This window comes from Gossypium hirsutum, chromosome D05 (genome assembly GCF_007990345.1).
Source record: "Gossypium hirsutum isolate 1008001.06 chromosome D05, Gossypium_hirsutum_v2.1, whole genome shotgun sequence".
In the NCBI taxonomy this organism is placed as follows: Eukaryota; Viridiplantae; Streptophyta; class Magnoliopsida; order Malvales; family Malvaceae; genus Gossypium; species Gossypium hirsutum.
In genome coordinates this window covers 10,546,525-10,565,523 of record NC_053441.1, presented here as the reverse complement: position 1 = coordinate 10,565,523, position 18,999 = coordinate 10,546,525, and the positions used below count along the sequence as shown (strand labels likewise).

At 34.7% G+C, this 18,999-nt stretch overlaps 3 protein-coding genes across 6 annotated transcripts; 1 reads left to right on the top strand and 2 right to left on the bottom strand.

Annotated features, from left to right (window-relative positions):
• Positions 1–243: 243 nt before the first annotated feature.
• Positions 244–1,484, top strand: LOC121202869 (uncharacterized). 2 transcript variants are annotated; one of them, XM_041093666.1, is made up of 3 exons: positions 244–373; positions 508–1,071; positions 1,214–1,484. In XM_041093666.1, exons 1-3 carry the CDS (start codon positions 340–342, stop codon positions 1,285–1,287), a joined length of 672 nt encoding a protein of 223 aa, XP_040949600.1. In that variant the 5' UTR covers positions 244–339; the 3' UTR covers positions 1,288–1,484. The 2 variants fall into 2 exon arrangements, with proteins under 2 accessions (XP_040949600.1, XP_040949599.1); XM_041093665.1 differs by having other exon boundaries at positions 508–1,076.
• A 165-nt stretch (positions 1,485–1,649) lies between these two features.
• Positions 1,650–4,654, bottom strand: LOC107906446 (DEAD-box ATP-dependent RNA helicase 35). Of its 2 annotated transcripts, none has more exons than XM_041093664.1 (3): positions 4,430–4,654; positions 3,339–4,248; positions 1,650–2,733 (listed from the first exon to the last, which is right to left on the bottom strand). In XM_041093664.1, the coding sequence occupies exons 2-3, from the start codon at positions 4,235–4,237 to the stop codon at positions 1,869–1,871; spliced, it is 1,764 nt and encodes a 587-aa protein (XP_040949598.1). In that variant the 5' UTR covers positions 4,238–4,248; positions 4,430–4,654; the 3' UTR covers positions 1,650–1,868. The 2 variants fall into 2 exon arrangements, with proteins under 2 accessions (XP_040949598.1, XP_016688921.2); XM_016833432.2 differs by having other exon boundaries at positions 3,339–4,281; positions 4,430–4,626.
• Positions 4,655–6,223: 1,569 nt separating this feature from the next.
• Positions 6,224–14,370, bottom strand: LOC107906445 (protein TOPLESS). Of its 2 annotated transcripts, none has more exons than XM_016833431.2 (27): positions 14,128–14,370; positions 13,643–13,785; positions 13,312–13,491; positions 13,083–13,196; positions 12,846–13,004; positions 12,444–12,621; positions 12,235–12,358; positions 11,987–12,096; positions 11,693–11,858; positions 11,461–11,570; positions 11,315–11,384; positions 11,132–11,205; positions 10,940–11,035; positions 10,762–10,857; positions 10,519–10,646; positions 10,156–10,390; positions 9,917–10,075; positions 9,720–9,818; positions 9,395–9,541; positions 8,856–8,966; positions 8,583–8,762; positions 8,311–8,439; positions 8,130–8,225; positions 7,795–7,983; positions 7,549–7,715; positions 6,873–7,147; positions 6,224–6,442 (listed from the first exon to the last, which is right to left on the bottom strand). In XM_016833431.2, the coding sequence occupies exons 2-26, from the start codon at positions 13,720–13,722 to the stop codon at positions 6,937–6,939; spliced, it is 3,408 nt and encodes a 1,135-aa protein (XP_016688920.2). In that variant the 5' UTR covers positions 13,723–13,785; positions 14,128–14,370; the 3' UTR covers positions 6,224–6,442; positions 6,873–6,936. The 2 variants fall into 2 exon arrangements, with proteins under 2 accessions (XP_016688920.2, XP_040949597.1); XM_041093663.1 differs by lacking the exon at positions 14,128–14,370 and adding an exon at positions 13,913–13,960.
• Between the last annotated feature and the right edge of the window lie 4,629 nt (positions 14,371–18,999).

Below are 18,999 nucleotides of genomic sequence, written 5' to 3'. Positions count from 1 at the left end.
CATATGAATTAAGTGAATTCGGATGTAGATAGTTCCTCTTTAAATTTCCGACTAGAGAAGATCTTGTTAAGTGAAACCGACTTTGGTCACCTATGGAATGGTTGCAAAGAGGGGCAAGTGTTTGAAAGAGTGACATTCTCCGTGAAAGTGCTTAGCAATTTCTCGATAACTTAACTCCCACTCTTTCTCAAAATTCAACAGCAAAACCATCAGTCTTTCATATGCAAACTTAAAAAGGAGTTTGTTTCAACTGCAGTTGCCACTCGCGCTGCTTTTCACTGCACTGTCCAAACTCTCTTAGAAGACAAGCAAACAAGGGGGATAACATTCTTTTAAAAAATGTTGTCCATGTCACTGGGTGTATCTTTCTCAGGTAAGCAAAGCAACCGTCATTCACTATAATTTCAACTACAGTTTCAGTGATTCTTTGCATAAAACCGTCTATTGATGAAGTTTTTAATGTTTTCTTTTTTTTAAAAACAACTAGCGTTTATGTTTGGCTTTCAGGATTGCTCCATTGTATCGCAGAGAGTGTTGTTTTGGTCCTATCAGAACTGATAGACCAAAATTCCGTGAAACTTCTTCGAAAATTTCTACCTAGGAAGAAGATAGAACTTGCTTCACCTGAGATGGGATTAGATTCAGAGTTCAAGAATTTCAAGGCAGCATACAGTAGCAGTTGTAAGCATGCAACAAGCAGCTCAGCAGATTCTATAATGAAACAAGAACACTTGTTTCCCGATCTTCGGAATGAAGGGTCTTGGAGTTCAAAAGAGGAACTGAATCAATCTGGAGTTATAATAAGTCATCCAAGGAAAAGGGTATGCAGCAATTTTTGTAAAGGTAAGGCAGTTTTGCAGGCTAGTGAAGCTGAAGACCTAAACACGAGGTTGGAGATCCTTGAGGAAGAAAGTCAAATTATGAAGCAAGCACTCTTAGAGACAATGGCGGAAAGGAAAAAACTAGTTAATGAAATATACAAGTTATTAGAGACACGGCGGTACACCCTCCTACCTAAGGCTCAAGAAGATGGACACACATTCAGCTCTGGATCTTTGATCATCAAACCTTGTAAGGTATTCCAGTTTGAGCCTTGGTTTAATTTTTGCTTCTGCTATTTCTTACGTATTTTGGGACAAGATGATAATTTTAAGGAGTAGAAATTCGTAGCAAGATAATTAACAGTGATGCTGATGAACATGGTGTTAAACAGGGACCGGGTCAAGGAACAGCCGAGAGCAGTCTGTTACATGCTCTATTGGAAAATCCACGTTCTGGAGATCCTAATGCCAATGCATTAGCAATACTTGGTCAGAGTTACACATCCACACAATAAGACATAAAATTTCGTTGTAATTGAATAAGTTTATCAAGTATCATTTTAAAGGACTTTCCAAGTTTCAATGCTCAAGTAATTTACAATCTTGAGAAACCCTATGTCAAGAGTGACAATGAGTTGAATTTAAGATTTTTCCCCTGTTTCACCTTCTCTTTATCCCTTACACTACCGGCCAATGGAAATTATATCCTTTTTGCCTGACTATTTGCCTGACTACAGGCTTCATTTAAATTTCAATTCATAGATCACCATACGAGAACATAAAGATAATCCTTAAAAAATAAAAACAAACAGGAGGCGAAGTATCCCAAAACAAAAATCTCAATGATGAGATGTACAAAATTTACTAAACAAACAAGAAGGCACATGATTCTATTCTCGCCATAATTGAACGTAGATTAATTCACGTCAAAGAAAGAAACACAATTTGCATTAAGGCCCCACAACTCAAGATGCAAAGGGGCTTCACTCCTACATTCTTTATGTTTGATATAAACCAAAACGAATTCAGAGCACTTACAAACATAAATCAAATTTCTCCTCTGTAACCACCAGACCCAAAATAATCCCTTCTGGAATTTGCAATAGCCATGCTTTTCTGATGCTCTAACTTGGGGCAATCTCGGATACGATGGCCCAATCCACCACAATAAGCACACCCCTTTACGCCACTTGCATTGGTGATTGCATCCACATCTTCCATTGGATCACTGAGCTCAGCTAAGACGGGCGGGATCCTCTGTTTGGCTTCTTGCAATAGGTGTTTCAAATCAAGCAGGGTTGTCTCACTTTGATTCTTGTTTATAAATGTGGTTGCAATTCCCGTTTTACCACATCTTCCTGTTCGTCCTATTCTGTGGACATAGTTTTCAATTTCTGCAGGCATATCATAATTGATCACGTGTTGAATATCAGGAAAATCCAAACCTTTAGAAGCAACATCAGTTGCAACTAACACATCCTTCTTGCCAGCTTTAAAGGATGAAATGGCGTGCTCTCTCTCTTCTTGGTCCTTCCCTCCATGAATTGCCACAGCTTCAACTCCTTTCAGCAGGAGATATTCATGGATGTCATCCACGTCGGCCTTATTCTCACAAAATATTAAAACAGGTGGAGGAGTCTTTTGCAGGCATTCAAGGAGGTAGACTATCTTTGCTTCTTGCTTCACATACTCGACCTCCTGAATCACATCAAGATTTGCAGCTCCAGCTCTCCCAACATTAACAGTCACTGGCTTTACTAAAGCACTTCTGGCGAAGTTCTGAATTTTGGTAGGCATGGTAGCAGAGAACAAAAGGGTTTGCCTTTGAGCCTTAAAATGGTCAAACACTTCTCTAATGTCATCTTCAAAGCCTAAATCCACTAGTCTATCTGCTTCATCCAATGTCAAATACCTACAGAAGAGAAACAATTGCTCGATTACCAATACCTATCTAAAAAGACTAAATGGAATACATAAATCTATGTTTTGGGGGTAAGAAAGCTTGCTATAACAGATCCAACACATTTGTTATCTTTGAAATCAAGTACAAGCATATAAAACCGATGCAGAAACACCTAAAATTACAAAATACCCGAATTACATAGAGAATTCTAAACAAAATCAACAACAATAAAGACAAACAAAAAAAGTCTTTTCCCAATAAATGCAACTTGAAGAAATTAACAATTAACCCAGACTAAATTGGATGTAAGAGATTTGACACCATCCAACATCTTAGAAAAGAAATGAAAAAAAAATGGAAAGGAAACCAATGTAAAAAACGATACACATTTTCATCAGGAATAATTACACAGATAGCACTACAAATTGGCAAAAATACAGAGATATTTAAACAAGTGTGAACAAATTAATAGGCAAAACAAAGGTAGCTTGTTCCCAGCATGCGTCTGCGACATTTTAGCACCTAACTCCTAAGATCAGTCAATGCATACTAAATTGGCGATGGTGTACTAATTGAAGATGGTGTTACCAAAAGCGCTGGATTAAGTGTCATACCTGCAATTGTCTAAACTCATCTTCTTCTTGGCAAGCATATCCTTCAACCTCCCGGGAGTAGCAACAACAATGTGAACCCCTTTCTTCACAACATCCAACTGAGACCTCATATCTACACCACCAATACAAAGCAATGGCCTGAGTTCGGGATATCCATTCTCCCTCATAGGTATCAAAAATTGCTCCACCACTTCATATGTCTGCCTAGCAAGCTCCCTTGAAGGACAGACGATCAACCCAAAAGGGCCTTCTCCTGGAAGAATTGGCATCATCATCTCCTCCTGCAACGCAATCATAATCAACGGAAGCACAAATACAAGTGTTTTCCCTGACCCTGTAAACGCAATCCCAATCATGTCTCTCCCAGACAAGATAACAGGCAGACCTTGGACTTGAATTGGAGTCGGCTGCACAATTCCCTTTGCCTTTAATTTCTTCAATATTGGGTCTGGAAACTTCATATCTTTAAAATTCTTAATAGGAGGAGGAATTTCGTCCCCGTCAACGATAATATGCCATTGCTTTCGAATCAAATCCCTATCTTTTCGAGACATCCTTCGAATATGCAAAGGTGGTTTCCACCCAGTCAACAAGGGTTCCGTATAAGTAATCCCTTTTGCCAATTCCCGAACAGACATGAGGGTTTTCCTATCAGATAAATGTTCAATCATCTCTTTTTCTTGTTGTACAATTTGTTCCATTTGACTGATCTCGGGTTGATCCTTTTTAAGCTGAGTTGCTTTTATAAGTAAACTAGGTTTTACTTCGGCCACATTGGCTTTTTCAGTTTCATCTTCAAGCGCAGAAGCCTTGCCTTTTCTCTGTAGGATTTTTTGAGCTTCCATAGCGCGGCGTTTCGCTACCGGAATATACTCAACGTAATCATCATCTTCCTCCATTTTCTAATTTTCTGTATCGCCCAAAAAACCCCCTAAGTTATAATCTAAAAATACGAAGGAAAAATCGTAAAAAAAATAATTGCCGAACAAATAACGCATAAAACCCTAAAATTCTCCGCGACTTGAATACAGAAGCTACGAAGAAGGGATGGAAGGAAGAAAGAAAGTCGAGATCAGAATTCCAATAATTACCTTGTTGGGTAAAGCAACGAGGCGGCGGCAGGCGGAGACGGTGCAGTGGCGGAAAGCGGTTGGGTGACGCCGTGTCCAATTGATTAAGAGAGAGAGAGATGAGATGAGTCGGGCAAGGTTGTAAGAAGGATCTAGGATTAGTCGAAGACCCAACTCCAAACTGTAGAGAGCGGTCCAATGGGCTCGCTGCTTTGAAAAACTTGTCATTTGTCAATATCTACATCCTATATATATTATATTCATTTCAGCTTTATATAAATAAATAATTTTTTAATACTTTTTCAAATAGAGTATAAAATATAATTTTTAATTAAATTTTAGAATTGAAAATAATCCAAAATTAGTGCATAAGATTTACGTATCAATATCATGTTGGTATTATATCTTATATTACAATCGTATTTAGTATTTTTTTTAATTATATGTACTTTCTAATGAGAGATAAGTTATTTTATATATAATAGTTTATATTATATAAACTTTAACATATTCATAAGCATTAACTTTAGTTGAATAGAACTATAATTAAAATTTTTACCAAACACTTAGTTGACACGGATTTAAATCGTGTTATCTCATCTTCTACCTCTAATCATAAGATTTGATTTTTCATGAACTCACTTTTTGCTAATTTGAGGGGATTTACTCATTATAGGTTGCTCCAACCGTAAATCTGGTTATATTTTCTTGGTAGCGAGTAATCTTTATGTTAGTTAATGCAACTTGTTATTTTTTTTAGTACAAAAGAGGTAATTAGGATACTGAAATTCCAATCCAAAGCATGTTACATATCATCGTCTTTTAAGGACAATCACACAAGTCAACTACCTTAATCTTCTTTTTGAGGGGCAGAATGTTACGCTCTGAATTTAGTAACTGCAGTTCCGAGTAGGGATTCTGAAAACATCATTGTTCATCCCACTAAATTGGTCAACGTCAGGTCAGCTGCATATTGGGACCATATTCACTTTTTGAGGGGTTGGGTTAGGTCGATGGAAATTTTGGCGGGTTTACTTATGAAGAAATAGGGAGAGGGTAGGTGTAGCATTGGAATGCCCTTCAAAGGGTATTATTCTAAGGTTCATTGCCAAAAACTCAAGTAGAGGCTACACTCACAAAAGCTTCCTAATCCCCATACTGTAAAAACTTGTTTAAATTCTCTTTTTTTTTCTAAAAACAGGTATTTTGATAAATATGCTACTAAAGCAATATACACAAATTTCAATGATTACACATTCATGGAGCATAATAAAAATGGAATTAAAATCTATTTCTCCATATCAAGTTCAAGAAACTGCCTTCCAAAACCAACAGTTCAGACCTTTTGAAACAGCTTTGCATCGTCAGCGTATACTATATATATAACCTATAGTATGATAGTTATCTCATACCCCACACTTTGCTCAGCCTCCACGTTCATTTCCATCTTCCTCAGATGTACCCATATAAACCCTAAACTACTTTATATTTCATCAAACTTTCTGATATTTTGGCTCCTAATGGTCCCCAAAATGTTATTAGATTCTAACTTCTACCATACTGCAAGTGAGTCTGAAACACTGCATGTTGAAAACAAACTAAATCTCCAACAACTAACTGGAGGAGAACATGGACCAGAGTTTAGATTAGTTGATTTATGCGGCCACCTATAAGAGGTGGCATCCAGCAAGTTTGGGGTTCGAATCCTAGCATTTGCAACCCTTTCCCCTATCCCCGGGGTGCAGTCTCCTTTGTACCACCAAAAGAAATTGAAGAAAGGACGAGACAGTGATTAGGTCAATCAGATAATCATGATGGCAACAAACAAAGAAAACTGGTTTCTAAAACATGTAAATTTGATACAAAAAGAACATTGTGATGGGAAAGAAAAAAAGTACCCTTCAAATAAGGGATGAGAGAACACTTTAAAGCTATTAAATACTACTATGCAATTTACCTTAAGATTGTATCTAACAAATATGTTAAATCTACAACTTTGCATGTTGTACTCAGATCACAACTCTTGATGCCTACCTGCAAATTTAAAAGGAAAAAGAAAAGGGTAAATTAGAAGAAAGCAGCAAGAAAACAACTAGAAAATCGAAACTTATATCAAGTCCAAGAATACAGTAATGCTTTCTTGACAATAAAGCAGAGGAACTTATAGGAGGTGGTGGTTTTTCTATTTGCAATTCTGAACTTGATTGTTTGTCATAATGTAACCACAATACAAGTTCAACAGGATTTCTAACTGGCATTATCAGTCGGGCACTGCTGCCTTTTGGTTCAGAAACAGTCAAAACTGATGCTCTCTCTAACGTGCAACATGAAATGTTACGATGACTTGAATTCAGGCTCTAATTAAAAATTGGTGAATGAATCTGCATACTGGATCAACTAGTTCGGTACGTCTCTCTTTTTCATCAAGAATGTTCTTAACATATTAGACAGTGAGAAAGCATACCTAGATTAGGAATGGACATGCAAGCCAAGCATTTAAAAGAACTTGTGCTCTGTCAGCCATTTCATCATCGTTGTGCTTGTTCTGATCCTGGAGCTCCGACCGAAGGTGTTGCTGCCATATTGCTGGATGACCCGTTTTCAACTGGTGGAGGCACACCCCATTTGTTTTCAGATTCAAGGGGCTCAAAGACATGAACCCCACCATCTGAGAGTCCCAATGCAAATTCATTTGGCTCAGATGGATGTGCAGCAATTACAAGTGGATGAACATTGGAACTGCAACATGGAGGAAAACACTGTGTTTGAATAGGAATGTTTATCACATAAGGGGATATAGTGCTCATTATAAAATTAGATGAGCAGTAAAACTTTGATGCAAATAAAAGTTTCACATGAATTACACGGACTTGACTTCAGATTTTAGATTTATTGTACATGATACCAGAAAGTGAGAGAACAAAAGACATTAAGATAATATGGAGGAGATTGCAATTAGTAATGTATGCATGCTCCTCTAACAATATAACATTCATTTTTTTTGTAATTTAAAACTATAATGTGTAAATCCAGTGCATTAAAGTGTGCACGTCCTTGTCTATTGTACCCAAAATTTGTTCTTGAACAAAAGTATCCAAATGAAATCCAAAATACCTGAGTCAAGAAGATAATGAACATACCTGACACTAGCAGGAAGATAAGCAGAAGGATTTATACGGCAACGTAGTCTGAGGTTTGCAGCAGTAAAGACACAAACAGTTGCATCCAAAAAGCTGGAATACACCAGTTGGCTATCACATGAGAATGTCGCATGAGTAATTGGAGCAGAAGATTCGAGCGGAACCCACTAAATCAGAGAAAAACAGTATTAGAAGATCATGAGATAAAGTTATTTCACAATGGATCAAACAATCACAAAGAGATACCTGCTTCACACGTTCTAGCTTTGTTGTTTCATATATGGCAAGCTGAGTCTCATGTACAACAAGAAAATGCATCTGGTCTTGATGGAATTGTACACGTGTGTCTGACAGTGCCGTTGGTGTTCTCCCAGATGGAACCTGCAAGAATCTAGACCTCTGCTTTTCCCATCCATCAGTGTTCCATACACAAAGCTGGAGAGAGAATGGTAAAATGATCAATGAACCGAAAGCAAAATTTCCATTAATGATAATAACTTCAAGTTCTAAGAAGGTTTGATTAATTAGCTAAGCTATGTATTGGAGAAAGCAGGCGAGACTTTGTAATTCTTTTGGAATACCTGAGAATCTGCTCCTGATGAGACAAGCACACTCAGTACATGAGAGAAGGCAAGGCCAGTTATTCTTTTGGAGTGGCCTTTAAGCTTACTCTTCACCTAGATGATGCAAATGATAAATAAATAACCAATGATTCGTCTAGAAACAAGTTACATAAATTATTCTCCACAAGATGGATCATACCTCATCCACACGAACATTATATATCTGAATCGTTGAATCGTCCATGCCTATAGCAATAATATTGTTATCTTGAGGGTGGAATGCAAGAAAAGTCGCTGGTGGTGGTGGTGGCATGAAAGTCGCCATTGTCTGCAAGTGTCCATTAAAAACATCATATGCTTATTCAGATCATCAACAAATGGAGGATGGCGGGGAAGGAGAGGAAGATTTATCTTGCTCCAATTCTAGATGGAGCAGGAAAAAGAAAAGGTATTCCAGCATTCATGGGTTACCTTGAATGTCATCATATTAAACAAGGAAATCTTTCCTCCAGATGCAGACATTACATAAGAATCATTCTTGGATAAAGCAAAACAGGGTACAGCCTCTTCAGGATTTGTATCAGCAACATCATTTGTCATAAGAATGCCACTTGATGGTTGCCACAACTGAGGTGGTACACTCGCGGTTGCCTAGAGAATGAAGCGACAAAATGCGATTACAGTACAAGTCACTTCAATGTATTCTTTAACTAATGAGTAGAAACCATTTCGATATCCATGTACCTTGCCATTTGAATTACGTTCACTTCGCTGCCACTTCCAGAGCAAGTGAATAGCATTTGATGCCAATGCCAAAATAGCATTACCTGAATTAGTGAAGATTAACCTTGATATCTGTTACCATCACAGAGAAAGCTGATAAGATAGGGCCCAAAGGAAGGAGATGAATCAAGATGGATTTCAGTTTCAGGTTATCTACTTTCTCTTTATTAAAGAGAATGGGGCCAAATCATATCCCAAAACAATATAAAAATTACAAGGTAATTCCACAAGTGTAATTTTGACAGGGATAAGTATAGAAAATATAAACTGGTGAACAACAGTATATAAGTTCCAAAGATGATACATTTACCCACCAAATTGGCCAATGGAGGCATGAAAGAGAAAGCAGATGTAGCAGAATCATGGAATACCACCAAATGGGCCAAAAAAGTGAAAAATCAAAAGCATTATTACACAGGACAACAAATATGATCGAGTAGTCAGCCTACCAGCATGTTAGAAAATCAATGGAGCGCAAAGGTATTTGAAAATCTCTATACCTTGGTCACCCTCAAGTTTTCAGGAAGCCTCAAGGATCGACACTGAGATGGTTCACTGATTTCAGTTAGCTTCCAAATCTTTGATTTATCACTCGATTCTTCTGTTATTCTGGGTTTCACATCCCCCAAGCTCCTGGCATCCCCATTCTGAAAATACAACACATGAACTACAAAATTATTCATCCGAGCTTGACTACTCAAAGGAGAAACAATGATGACATAACAATAACACATATTGGTGTTGAACTACTGCTGATATAAAAATTTTGATGCTATTGATTAGGGAAAGAAATGGAAAAAAGAAAGAAAAATCTGTCCCACAGACCATTCCAGCAATAGCAACTACAGAGGCACTTCTGTCTGCAAGTCCAGCACTAGTAGCAACCGCTGCGGCAGCAGCAGCTGAGATTGGATTTATTGTAGGCTGAAAAAATCAACACGTTAAAGGAGAAGATTTATTTCACAAATGGACCCAGTATTGTTTTATTTCACTAATGAAAATCAACGAGGTAATGGTACTACCTTTGGGGCTTCCGATGTTCTTGAGGCATCATAAGAAAGATTCTCCAACGTGCGCAATAATCGCATACCATCTGAATTCGCCAAAATCTTAATCCCATTATCATTGGCGGAAACAGCCAAGAGAGAGCCATCCTTGTTAAAGCGAATGCGTGGACTTGCCTAGGATTTTGGAAAGATAAATATAAGCAGCCACAACCTTCAAGATGATATAAAACTTAACTGAACATAAATGAACTTACTGGAAGGCCTCCATCAGCATCAACACTTGTCAAGGGTTGAACATTGTCCATATCCCAGAATTTGATAGAGAAATCATCACCGGCAGCTAAATACCTATTCTTAGTGGTGTCAAATTGCACAACACCTAAAGAACGTTTGCGGAATCCTTGATAGGTCCTCTTCACGGCCCCTTCACTTTCATTCCATTCTACGATAAATGACTCCCCATCTTTACTGGTGCCACAGGAAAAAAGCCTACAAATCCAACCACCAAACCAAAAAGGTCAGTGAGAAAATGAAACAAAACCACCTTTATCCTGAATTACCCGAATTATTGACAACTAGCAGAAGATCAATATGAGTTATGGTGCAAGCAAACTAACCTTGTACCATCAGCACTGTAGGCCATGGTTGTGCACCAACGGCCAGGAGCTTCATAGTCAACACGTGATCCCATATTATCATATAACCATGCTTTTATCTTTCCATCTATAGCCGTTGAAAAGATAAACTGAGGCAGAAGTCAAAAGGAGGCAACATCAGTAAGATGAATAGACATAGGCACATGCCCATAGTACAAGTACGAAGAGTGTAAGACAGCTAAAGCAAGAAAGCAATATCTTTACCTGAATGTTTTCTTTATAGTGAGGGCAGACAGAATAAACAGAAGCCTCATGACCTTCAAAGGTATATTGTTTTGTACCATTGGTAGCCTCCCACACCTAAAATTACAACATGAAATTAGCAAGGACAAGCAACTTGTCTCCAAGAAAGATAACTGACCACATAAAATGATAAACAAACCTTGATCGTCTTGTCATCACCGCAAGTTACTACACAAAGTTGCTTATTTGGATGAGAAAATGCAAGATCATTTACTCCACCAACATGAGCATCAATCTAGAATATAAAATTCAAATATCAATTTCAGTTTCACAATGGAAACTCAGCAAGAGAACTGAAAAAAGATCCAAGATAACAAGCTCAAATATATACCTCCAGATGCTGCCGAACCTCATCGCCACCATGATAAGAATATATTTGCACAATGTGCCTCGAGTAAGCAACTCCTGTTTTCCGAACAGGTATAACATAATCAATGATCCCACACTACTTATAAATACGCACATAGGTGCTTGCAGATTAAACATTGACTAATTGTAATGGATTCAATCTCACCAAATAAAGAACCATCAGGGCTCCAAATCACACGATTTACAGAGACAGCAGGATCTTTGACTAGAGCAGCCTAAATTCAAGTAAATAAATGGTACTTAGCATGTGCAATTAGCAAGTGCATTAAACAAACACTTTGAGGCACAAACCTGAAGAGGCATTGAACAAGCACTAAGATCCCAAACTTTAAAATTCTTCAAAACCAGCCGCTCCCGAGAGCCAATTTCCCACAATGCTATGTCTCCAACATTGGTACCAACTGGATCATAGCATGTAGAAAACTCAGAATTCCATTACCCAAGATAGAACCAGCAGCCAGCCAAAAACAGAAAGTGAAATGCAACTATAAAAAATTAAAGGCGGAAGTTTAGCACAGCAGACCTAGAAGTAGAGTCTGTTGAACGGGATGGAAATCCATGCTCATAGGAGATGAACCCTGATTCAAAGTTCTTGCAACTGCCTTTGGCAGATCATCGGGTGCATTGAAAGTCTGACTGTGACCATGGCCAGGAAATGTTACAGGCAGCACATTGACAGGAAGATTTACCTGCAAAAAAGAAAGCAAAGATCGGTAAAATATTTTAGGCAAAAGGAAACACAACCATAACTATCAGACACCCGATCGAACAGCCAGACTACATATCATATAAATTAATTAAAGCAAAACTTGAATACCTCATCAGAAATCCCCATGGGCCTTGTCCTTTTGGAAACATGATCAGAGTCCCCAGATGGGTAGTCTACAGAAGGATTAGTTGGAGGAGTCCTAGGATGCTTCAATGCAGCTATAAGTCAACAATGAAACATAATTAAGGTTAAAAAAGGTCCTAGAAGAAGGAATGATCAGCATATGATAGAAAGAAAGGGAGGAAGTGACAATAGAAGAATGACATTTGAAAGAACAAAGAGAAAGACATAACTACCTGGTATTGAGGAAGGACCAAGACCAATAGCTCCACCAGACACAGCTGGATGAGTTACAGTAGAAGGGTTTGACATCCAACCAGCAAGGGGTGCTGGAACTGGCGCTGGTGTAGGTTGAAAAGGCTGAAGATGTAAACTGAGTACTTTAAGAGGAGATTATCGACAATGAAAGAGATTTTTTACACTATCATCTAAAATGGATACCTACCCCATGAGCACCAAGGGGAGGAAAGCCCCCGGCCTTTGGTAACCCTCCAAGAAGAGGATTGTTAGCAGGTGATGGTGCTCGCGCACCATTTGGCTGTCCACAAGAGTGATCCACGAAGAGAGTTTTTATATCTGGATTCGGCCTCGGGTTTTTACAAAGTTGATGCTGCCAATTCAAGCTGTAATTGCACAACAAATCAGTTGTCCTATAAAGCCACAACTAGAATGACTTGAGCTTATTCAGAACATCAATGCCAGTGCAGCCAAGGCAATAAAAAACCAAACTTGAATGTCATGTAATATCCGTGAGTTCATTGCATAAATAAGTCAGCATTGAAAAATTACCAACCCCCAATCTCTTCAAAGCAGCTAACAGAACGATGATATAACTGAAGAAAATTACCTCTGATTAATGAGGGTGCGTAACCTTGAATTTCTAAGGTTTGGGAACTGTAATTTGTCACGGAATAAAGGATTTGCTTCAATAAGCTTCTTGAGTTCAACTAACATGATTGCTCTAGCAGACTTTGTATCTCCATATTTTGACAACTGTTCATTCTCCCTGTTATGAAAAAAATTAATTCCTCACCACATTCACCCGCATCAAGACTTGAACCATTTATACACAAAGGTAACATACCTGAAATTCTCCAACGTCAAAAGCTGAGTGATTTCCCTAAAAAGTTCCTCATTAAATGTGGCAAAAACTTTCAAATCCTTTACTAATATCTCCACGGCCTTGGACAGATCATGCCTAATTAATGTATAAACATTCCAATTGTCACTAAATTCTATCAAGGAAGTTTTTGGGTTGAAACATCACAAACTTAAGTGAAACAAATCAAAAATTGCAGCACACAAAAGCTTACTTATCCAATGCCTCGAGATACTTCTGCTTTCTTATCTCGAAAAAGATTTTCATGGAATATCGATTGTCGTCTACCTTGGTGAAACCAGACAAGTATTTCTCAACCTCATCCCAGTTTCCGTTATGCACCTCATCCTCAAAATACTTCATATTAAAGAAAAACCCAGATTCCTGTTCAAGCCTATTAAAAAAATCAAAATGATTTAACAAAACCATTAATAAGGTGAAGTCATTACATTTTAAATTACCAGTTAACAAAAAAATACTGAATATCATGAATCCTTAAAAGTAATAAAACTAATAAGCTTTTTTTAACCAAAAAAAAACCTTACCTGTGAACAGTCTCTTTAAACTTTTCCTCATCTAGAAACTGTAAGATCAAGAACACAAGCTCTCTACTGAGAGACGACATCGTGGCCGCCCTGTCTTAATTTCGCAAGGACGAGACTAAAATCACCAAATATAAAGTCTAGATCTGCAAAAGTATTCCCCCCCCCCAAAAAAAAAAAAAAAGAGTCAGCTCAAACACCTTAAAAATCCTTTAAAATAAAAGATAAAAGAAAGCCCAAAGTTAATTTTACATGAAACTTAAACCATTTAACCTTCTTCAAACACCTCTCTCCAAAAGAAAAAAACTCTAGGGATTTTTAGCATCAAAGAGACAAAACGAAAAAGCAACTTTATACCATTTAGAAACCCGAGACGGAATTTTCCCAAAAAACCAAAAAATATATAAAGAAAACTGAAGGTTTTAAAGTCACAGATTCTATAAACATAAAAACAGGAACAAAAGTAAATAGATTTGTTAAAAACTTACCTTGTTCTTTGAATAGATCGGTTTTCAGACAAAAAATTAGAGATAAAAAAAAAACCTTGCTCTCCCTGAGGTAAATAAAATGAACCTTCTTCTCTTAAACACAAAGCAAATATTGCCTCTTCCCCTCTAGAAAAAAAAATTGTATTCCCTTATAAATAATACCCAACCTAAAAGCTTTCAGAAATGGTGAATTATAAAGGAAGAAGGCGACAGGTTAAAGAAGATGATATGCCGCTCCACTTATCATTGATAGCTTATGATAAAATGGACAAGTTATTTTGATAAATTGATGGACTTATTAATACGTACAGTTAAAGAGTAGGCCCCACTTAGCCGGCTACACTTTGTCGAGTTTATCGGCGCGGAATTTCTAGCTGACAGCTATTCTGCTACAACAAATAATGAGATCTAGTAAGGTATGTTTCGGTTTTCTTTCTAAACCGTCGATTATAAGTTTTTAAAATGAATCGAACGGTCAGAAATAGAGATTACTGTAATAGTGCGAAGTAGGGAAAAAAGAGCCAGGAAAGCGATATTTATATTTGCTATTCTCAGATCCCCCCAAAGAAACGACAGGCTTTTTCTCGTAGCGAGGGGAATCCAGTAAGTTTAACCCTAGATATTGCTGAATATTACGGAACCTGCCATTTCGGGGGAATTTTTTGGGGGAAATAATACTGACTTGTAGAAATATAACGTGAAACTTGAAAACATTGCATTTTTTAATCATGAATTTATCGTGATATGTTGCTGCGAGAAGTCGCTTTTGGTTTTGAAAGCGAGCAATAATTAATTTTTTAGGGTCTTTCTGAAAACATTGTTTGTTTTAGGTTGGAGTCATAATCAGAGGGGTAAAAATGTCCACAGCTTTGATTGTTTCTAACAAGGAAAGGAGAGAAGATATAAATAACATTAGTTTATTTACGGTAAAAAGAAAATGAAATATTCCACGAAATTTAAAAAAAAACATCCAATCCAATGTATTCCCTTTTTATATTATATTTTACTTCAATTTTCTAACAATACTTAGCTTAATTTTTTTTAATGGATATCTTTAATAATTATTAAAAATATATCAATTTAATGAATATAATTCAATACGATTAATTTATTCCCAAAAATTATAAGGTATTTTATCATATTTATATAATCATTATAATTAATATATTTAACTAAATTGAACGTAGTTGGAGTGATTATTTATTTTTGTAATTCCCTGCTATCTCTTCCCTTTATTGTTTTTCTTCTCCCCTATTTTGTTGGAGATTTCTCTAAAAGGTAGATTCATCCTCAGTTCAAACACCAATTCAATTATATATCACCTCGTATTCTATATCTTATTAGTTGTTTTATATCATTTTTCTCCTTTTTCAATTAAATTTTGGTTTAATGATAAATTTAACCATTAATGTTTGTATGTTTTGTCAAAATGGCTTTATTTGAGCATTTTTTGGCCTTCAACCTTTATTCTTTAACAGATTTAATGAATAAATTTAAAGTTTTAATTTTTCTTTTCTTTCAAGAGGTTTCAATTTTTCATAGGTTTGTTTATTGAGAAGTTTCTCTACTGAGTTAATTTTTTTAGATAATTATGTTTATTTTCTTTAAATTAAGAGTTCTTTTTTAAATTTAATGTATTATTTATTTTATTATTCTCCACATGTAATTATCTTATTGGGTTATCTATGCAATAAATTATATCTCCTTAAAAATATTCCATGTATGAAACTCTACATCATCCCCGTTAACTTTTTTAATGATTTTTTCATTAAATCTGTTAGAAAAAGCAGATTGAAAAAAAAACAAAGGTTGATGGCCGAAAAGCTCAAAAATACAATTAGGACTATTTTAACAAAACATGCAGACATTAATGGTTAAATTTGTCATTAAACCTTAAAATTTTGTATGTATATATGTAATATAAATATTTAAATATCAATATATATAACATTTATCTTTACCATGAATGATATTTATTTTTAAACCACAACCATAATTAGGGTTGAGCAATAAAAATTAATAAATTGAAAATTGACCTGAATTGAAGTGTTTGAACGGTTTATAGAATACAAGTTTAAAAATTGTGCTTACTCGAAATCAAATCGAAATTTATTTTTTATTTAATATAGAATTAATTTTATTTTTATCATACAAGAATAAAAATTTTATATTTAAGATAGTGAAAAAATTTTAAAAGTTTTTAAAGTTTTATATAACTTTTTAAAAATATTTATAAAAAAGACTTTAAAATCTTACCAAATAATATTTAAAAGTTATATGAGGAAGTTAATTTTATCAAAATAAATATTAAAATGTAAAACAAAAATTAATATAAAAATGGATAATTAAAGTAAAGTAAAACAAATTATAATAGATGATTAAAAAATGTAAAAGGAAATCCGACGAACCAAATTGATATTACTCTGTGCGTAAAAGTAAGCACCATTATTAAAAGTAATTCAGTAAAGCATAATACTTTTGGTTTGAATGCGTAAAAGTCATGTCAGAGTCTCCTACCAAAAATAAATAAATGAATGAATGAAAAAGAAGGCATGCATGAGTTGAAAAAGTCAAAGCTACTCAACTCAAGGAATATTAGGATTTCTCAATGTATTTTTACCTTAATAGCCTATGATAACGATTCCTTTGATTGCTAAACTCACCTAATATTTTACCAAAAAAGATGTCACCTAATACAATAAATTCCACGTATCCAAAGTCTACTCGTGTCAATTCAACTCTAATCTTTATTCACATGACTATTATCAGATAATTGATAGTAAATTAAAATTTAAAAAAAAACTTTTTATTCATTAAATGTAATTATAAAAATTTGACACTTTTTTAATATAGATTTTTAAAACCGAATAATTATCACTAGCTTAAATGTCTCATTGTTTGTTTAATTTGGTAACCTTAATCTAAATTATGTCAGGTTTAGAATAAGTTTGCATCCGTCAAAATTAGTCTGATTTTCGATTAATTAAAGAATGTATAATATTAATAAATTTTTTTAAAAAATCTGATTTATTAATTTTAAAAATAATAATTTTGAGTTTTGTGAATAGAATGTAATGGAATTTTAGGCAAGATTGTTGAAAGCCAAATTAACGACAAGGCTACACATGGTCAAGGATCGTGATTTTCCGCTTTTTCTCATGTTAGTATGATTTATTGCTTTATCAATGGTCGTTGAAATCCGCATAAAATCAAATTATTGTTTTAATATTAACTAAAGGAATCTTCCTATCCACAACAATACATATAATAAAATTTATATTTCTTAATTTAATTTCATCACATTGCAAGAACATATGTATTATATGTTAAAAAAAATCATATGTTCACAGTCCAAATTAAATTCTCACCCTCCAGAGAAAGTCGAAATTGAATTCTATCTAGGGTTGTGTTATTCGCTTATTCTTAACTTCAACAAATCTAAAGATAAAGTTAAGTATTGTTTAATTAAATAATAATAATAGGTTAAAATATGTTCAAATCTCCTATTCTTTTTGTATGTTAGAATAATTTTCTTTTACTTCCATTTTAAGGAATTCAGTCTTATTTTATTGAATTTAAAACTACAAATTCAGTTATAAATCTTATAAAAAATTATTTAAATTTAATTTTATTATAACGTTTTTACTTTTATTAAATAGGTATTAAGTAAGTATTTTTAAAATGTTATATTATTGAATATAACTAAAAACATTCTAAGAATATTAATAATTAAACCTAAAATTTAAAATCTGTCTAGTTGAAAACAAAAATAGATGAATTAATTAAATTCTATATATTATTAACCAAAATAATACCAATAATTATTATTATGATAGAAAATAGTAAATAAAAAGAAAGCCAGATAAATGTGAAGTGCAAGCCATCAAAAGGAGAAAATAATAATCAGGAAAAATCTGGGAAAAGGTAAAGATTCTAATGCAGACGCGCCACGAAGGAGCATGAAGATCACTAGCCACTGATGCTTCATCGAGCTGATGTTGGTATTCGAGCAAGTGGGTTCCACTATTCATCAGTCAGGAGGGGACAGATCTAAACTGATGTGTACGACGCGACTGTCTCCCTCGTGTTTTGGACTTGGCCTCTCTGACTCAGCGCGTGCGATTTCACCCCTCTCGTTTTTATTATAACTTTTTTCACCCATCGGTTTTTTTATTTAATTATTTAAAATTAAATATAGTTTAATGTGGGTTTTGTTAATTAGCGTGATAATAAATTTATCTCACTAAATGTTTTTACATTCTATAAATTTTATCAAAAATTTAAAATTCAATAAATATATTCTTCAATATTTACAAAATTTATCATTTTAATTCTAATTCTAAAAATAATAAACATATTTAAAAACTCTTTTTACAATTTTATAGTTACTTTTTTAAAGTTTTATAATATATTTTTACTTTTTTACAATTTATATTTACTTTTTTTCATCGACCAAACATATAAAACCCAAAAATTAAAACTATTTTTCTATTCAATCTATTTTGATTTAGTTCCCTTTTTTTATTGTTACATTATTCATCTCAAATGCTTGATTAAAACTTAGAAAAAAGCTCAAATTTAACTATTTTAATTATAAAGCTGACAAAATGGTTGGGTTGACACTTGATGGCACAAGCTCTAACTCTTTGCTGCAAAGGTAGTGTTGGTTTCAAGTTCTATTGTTCTCGTGTCTTTATCATTTCTAGCTCTACATTGGCGAGAGATTGTAAAACAATACCATAACCTTTGATATTTTAAACTTCGGGCTCCTTTGGATGCCCATTTTCCTCTGGTGTGGTGCAATTAAGTGTTATTTCAATGTAATCATGCTGGTGGAAGCTATTTGGATTGCACAGCATCAATGCGTTGAAC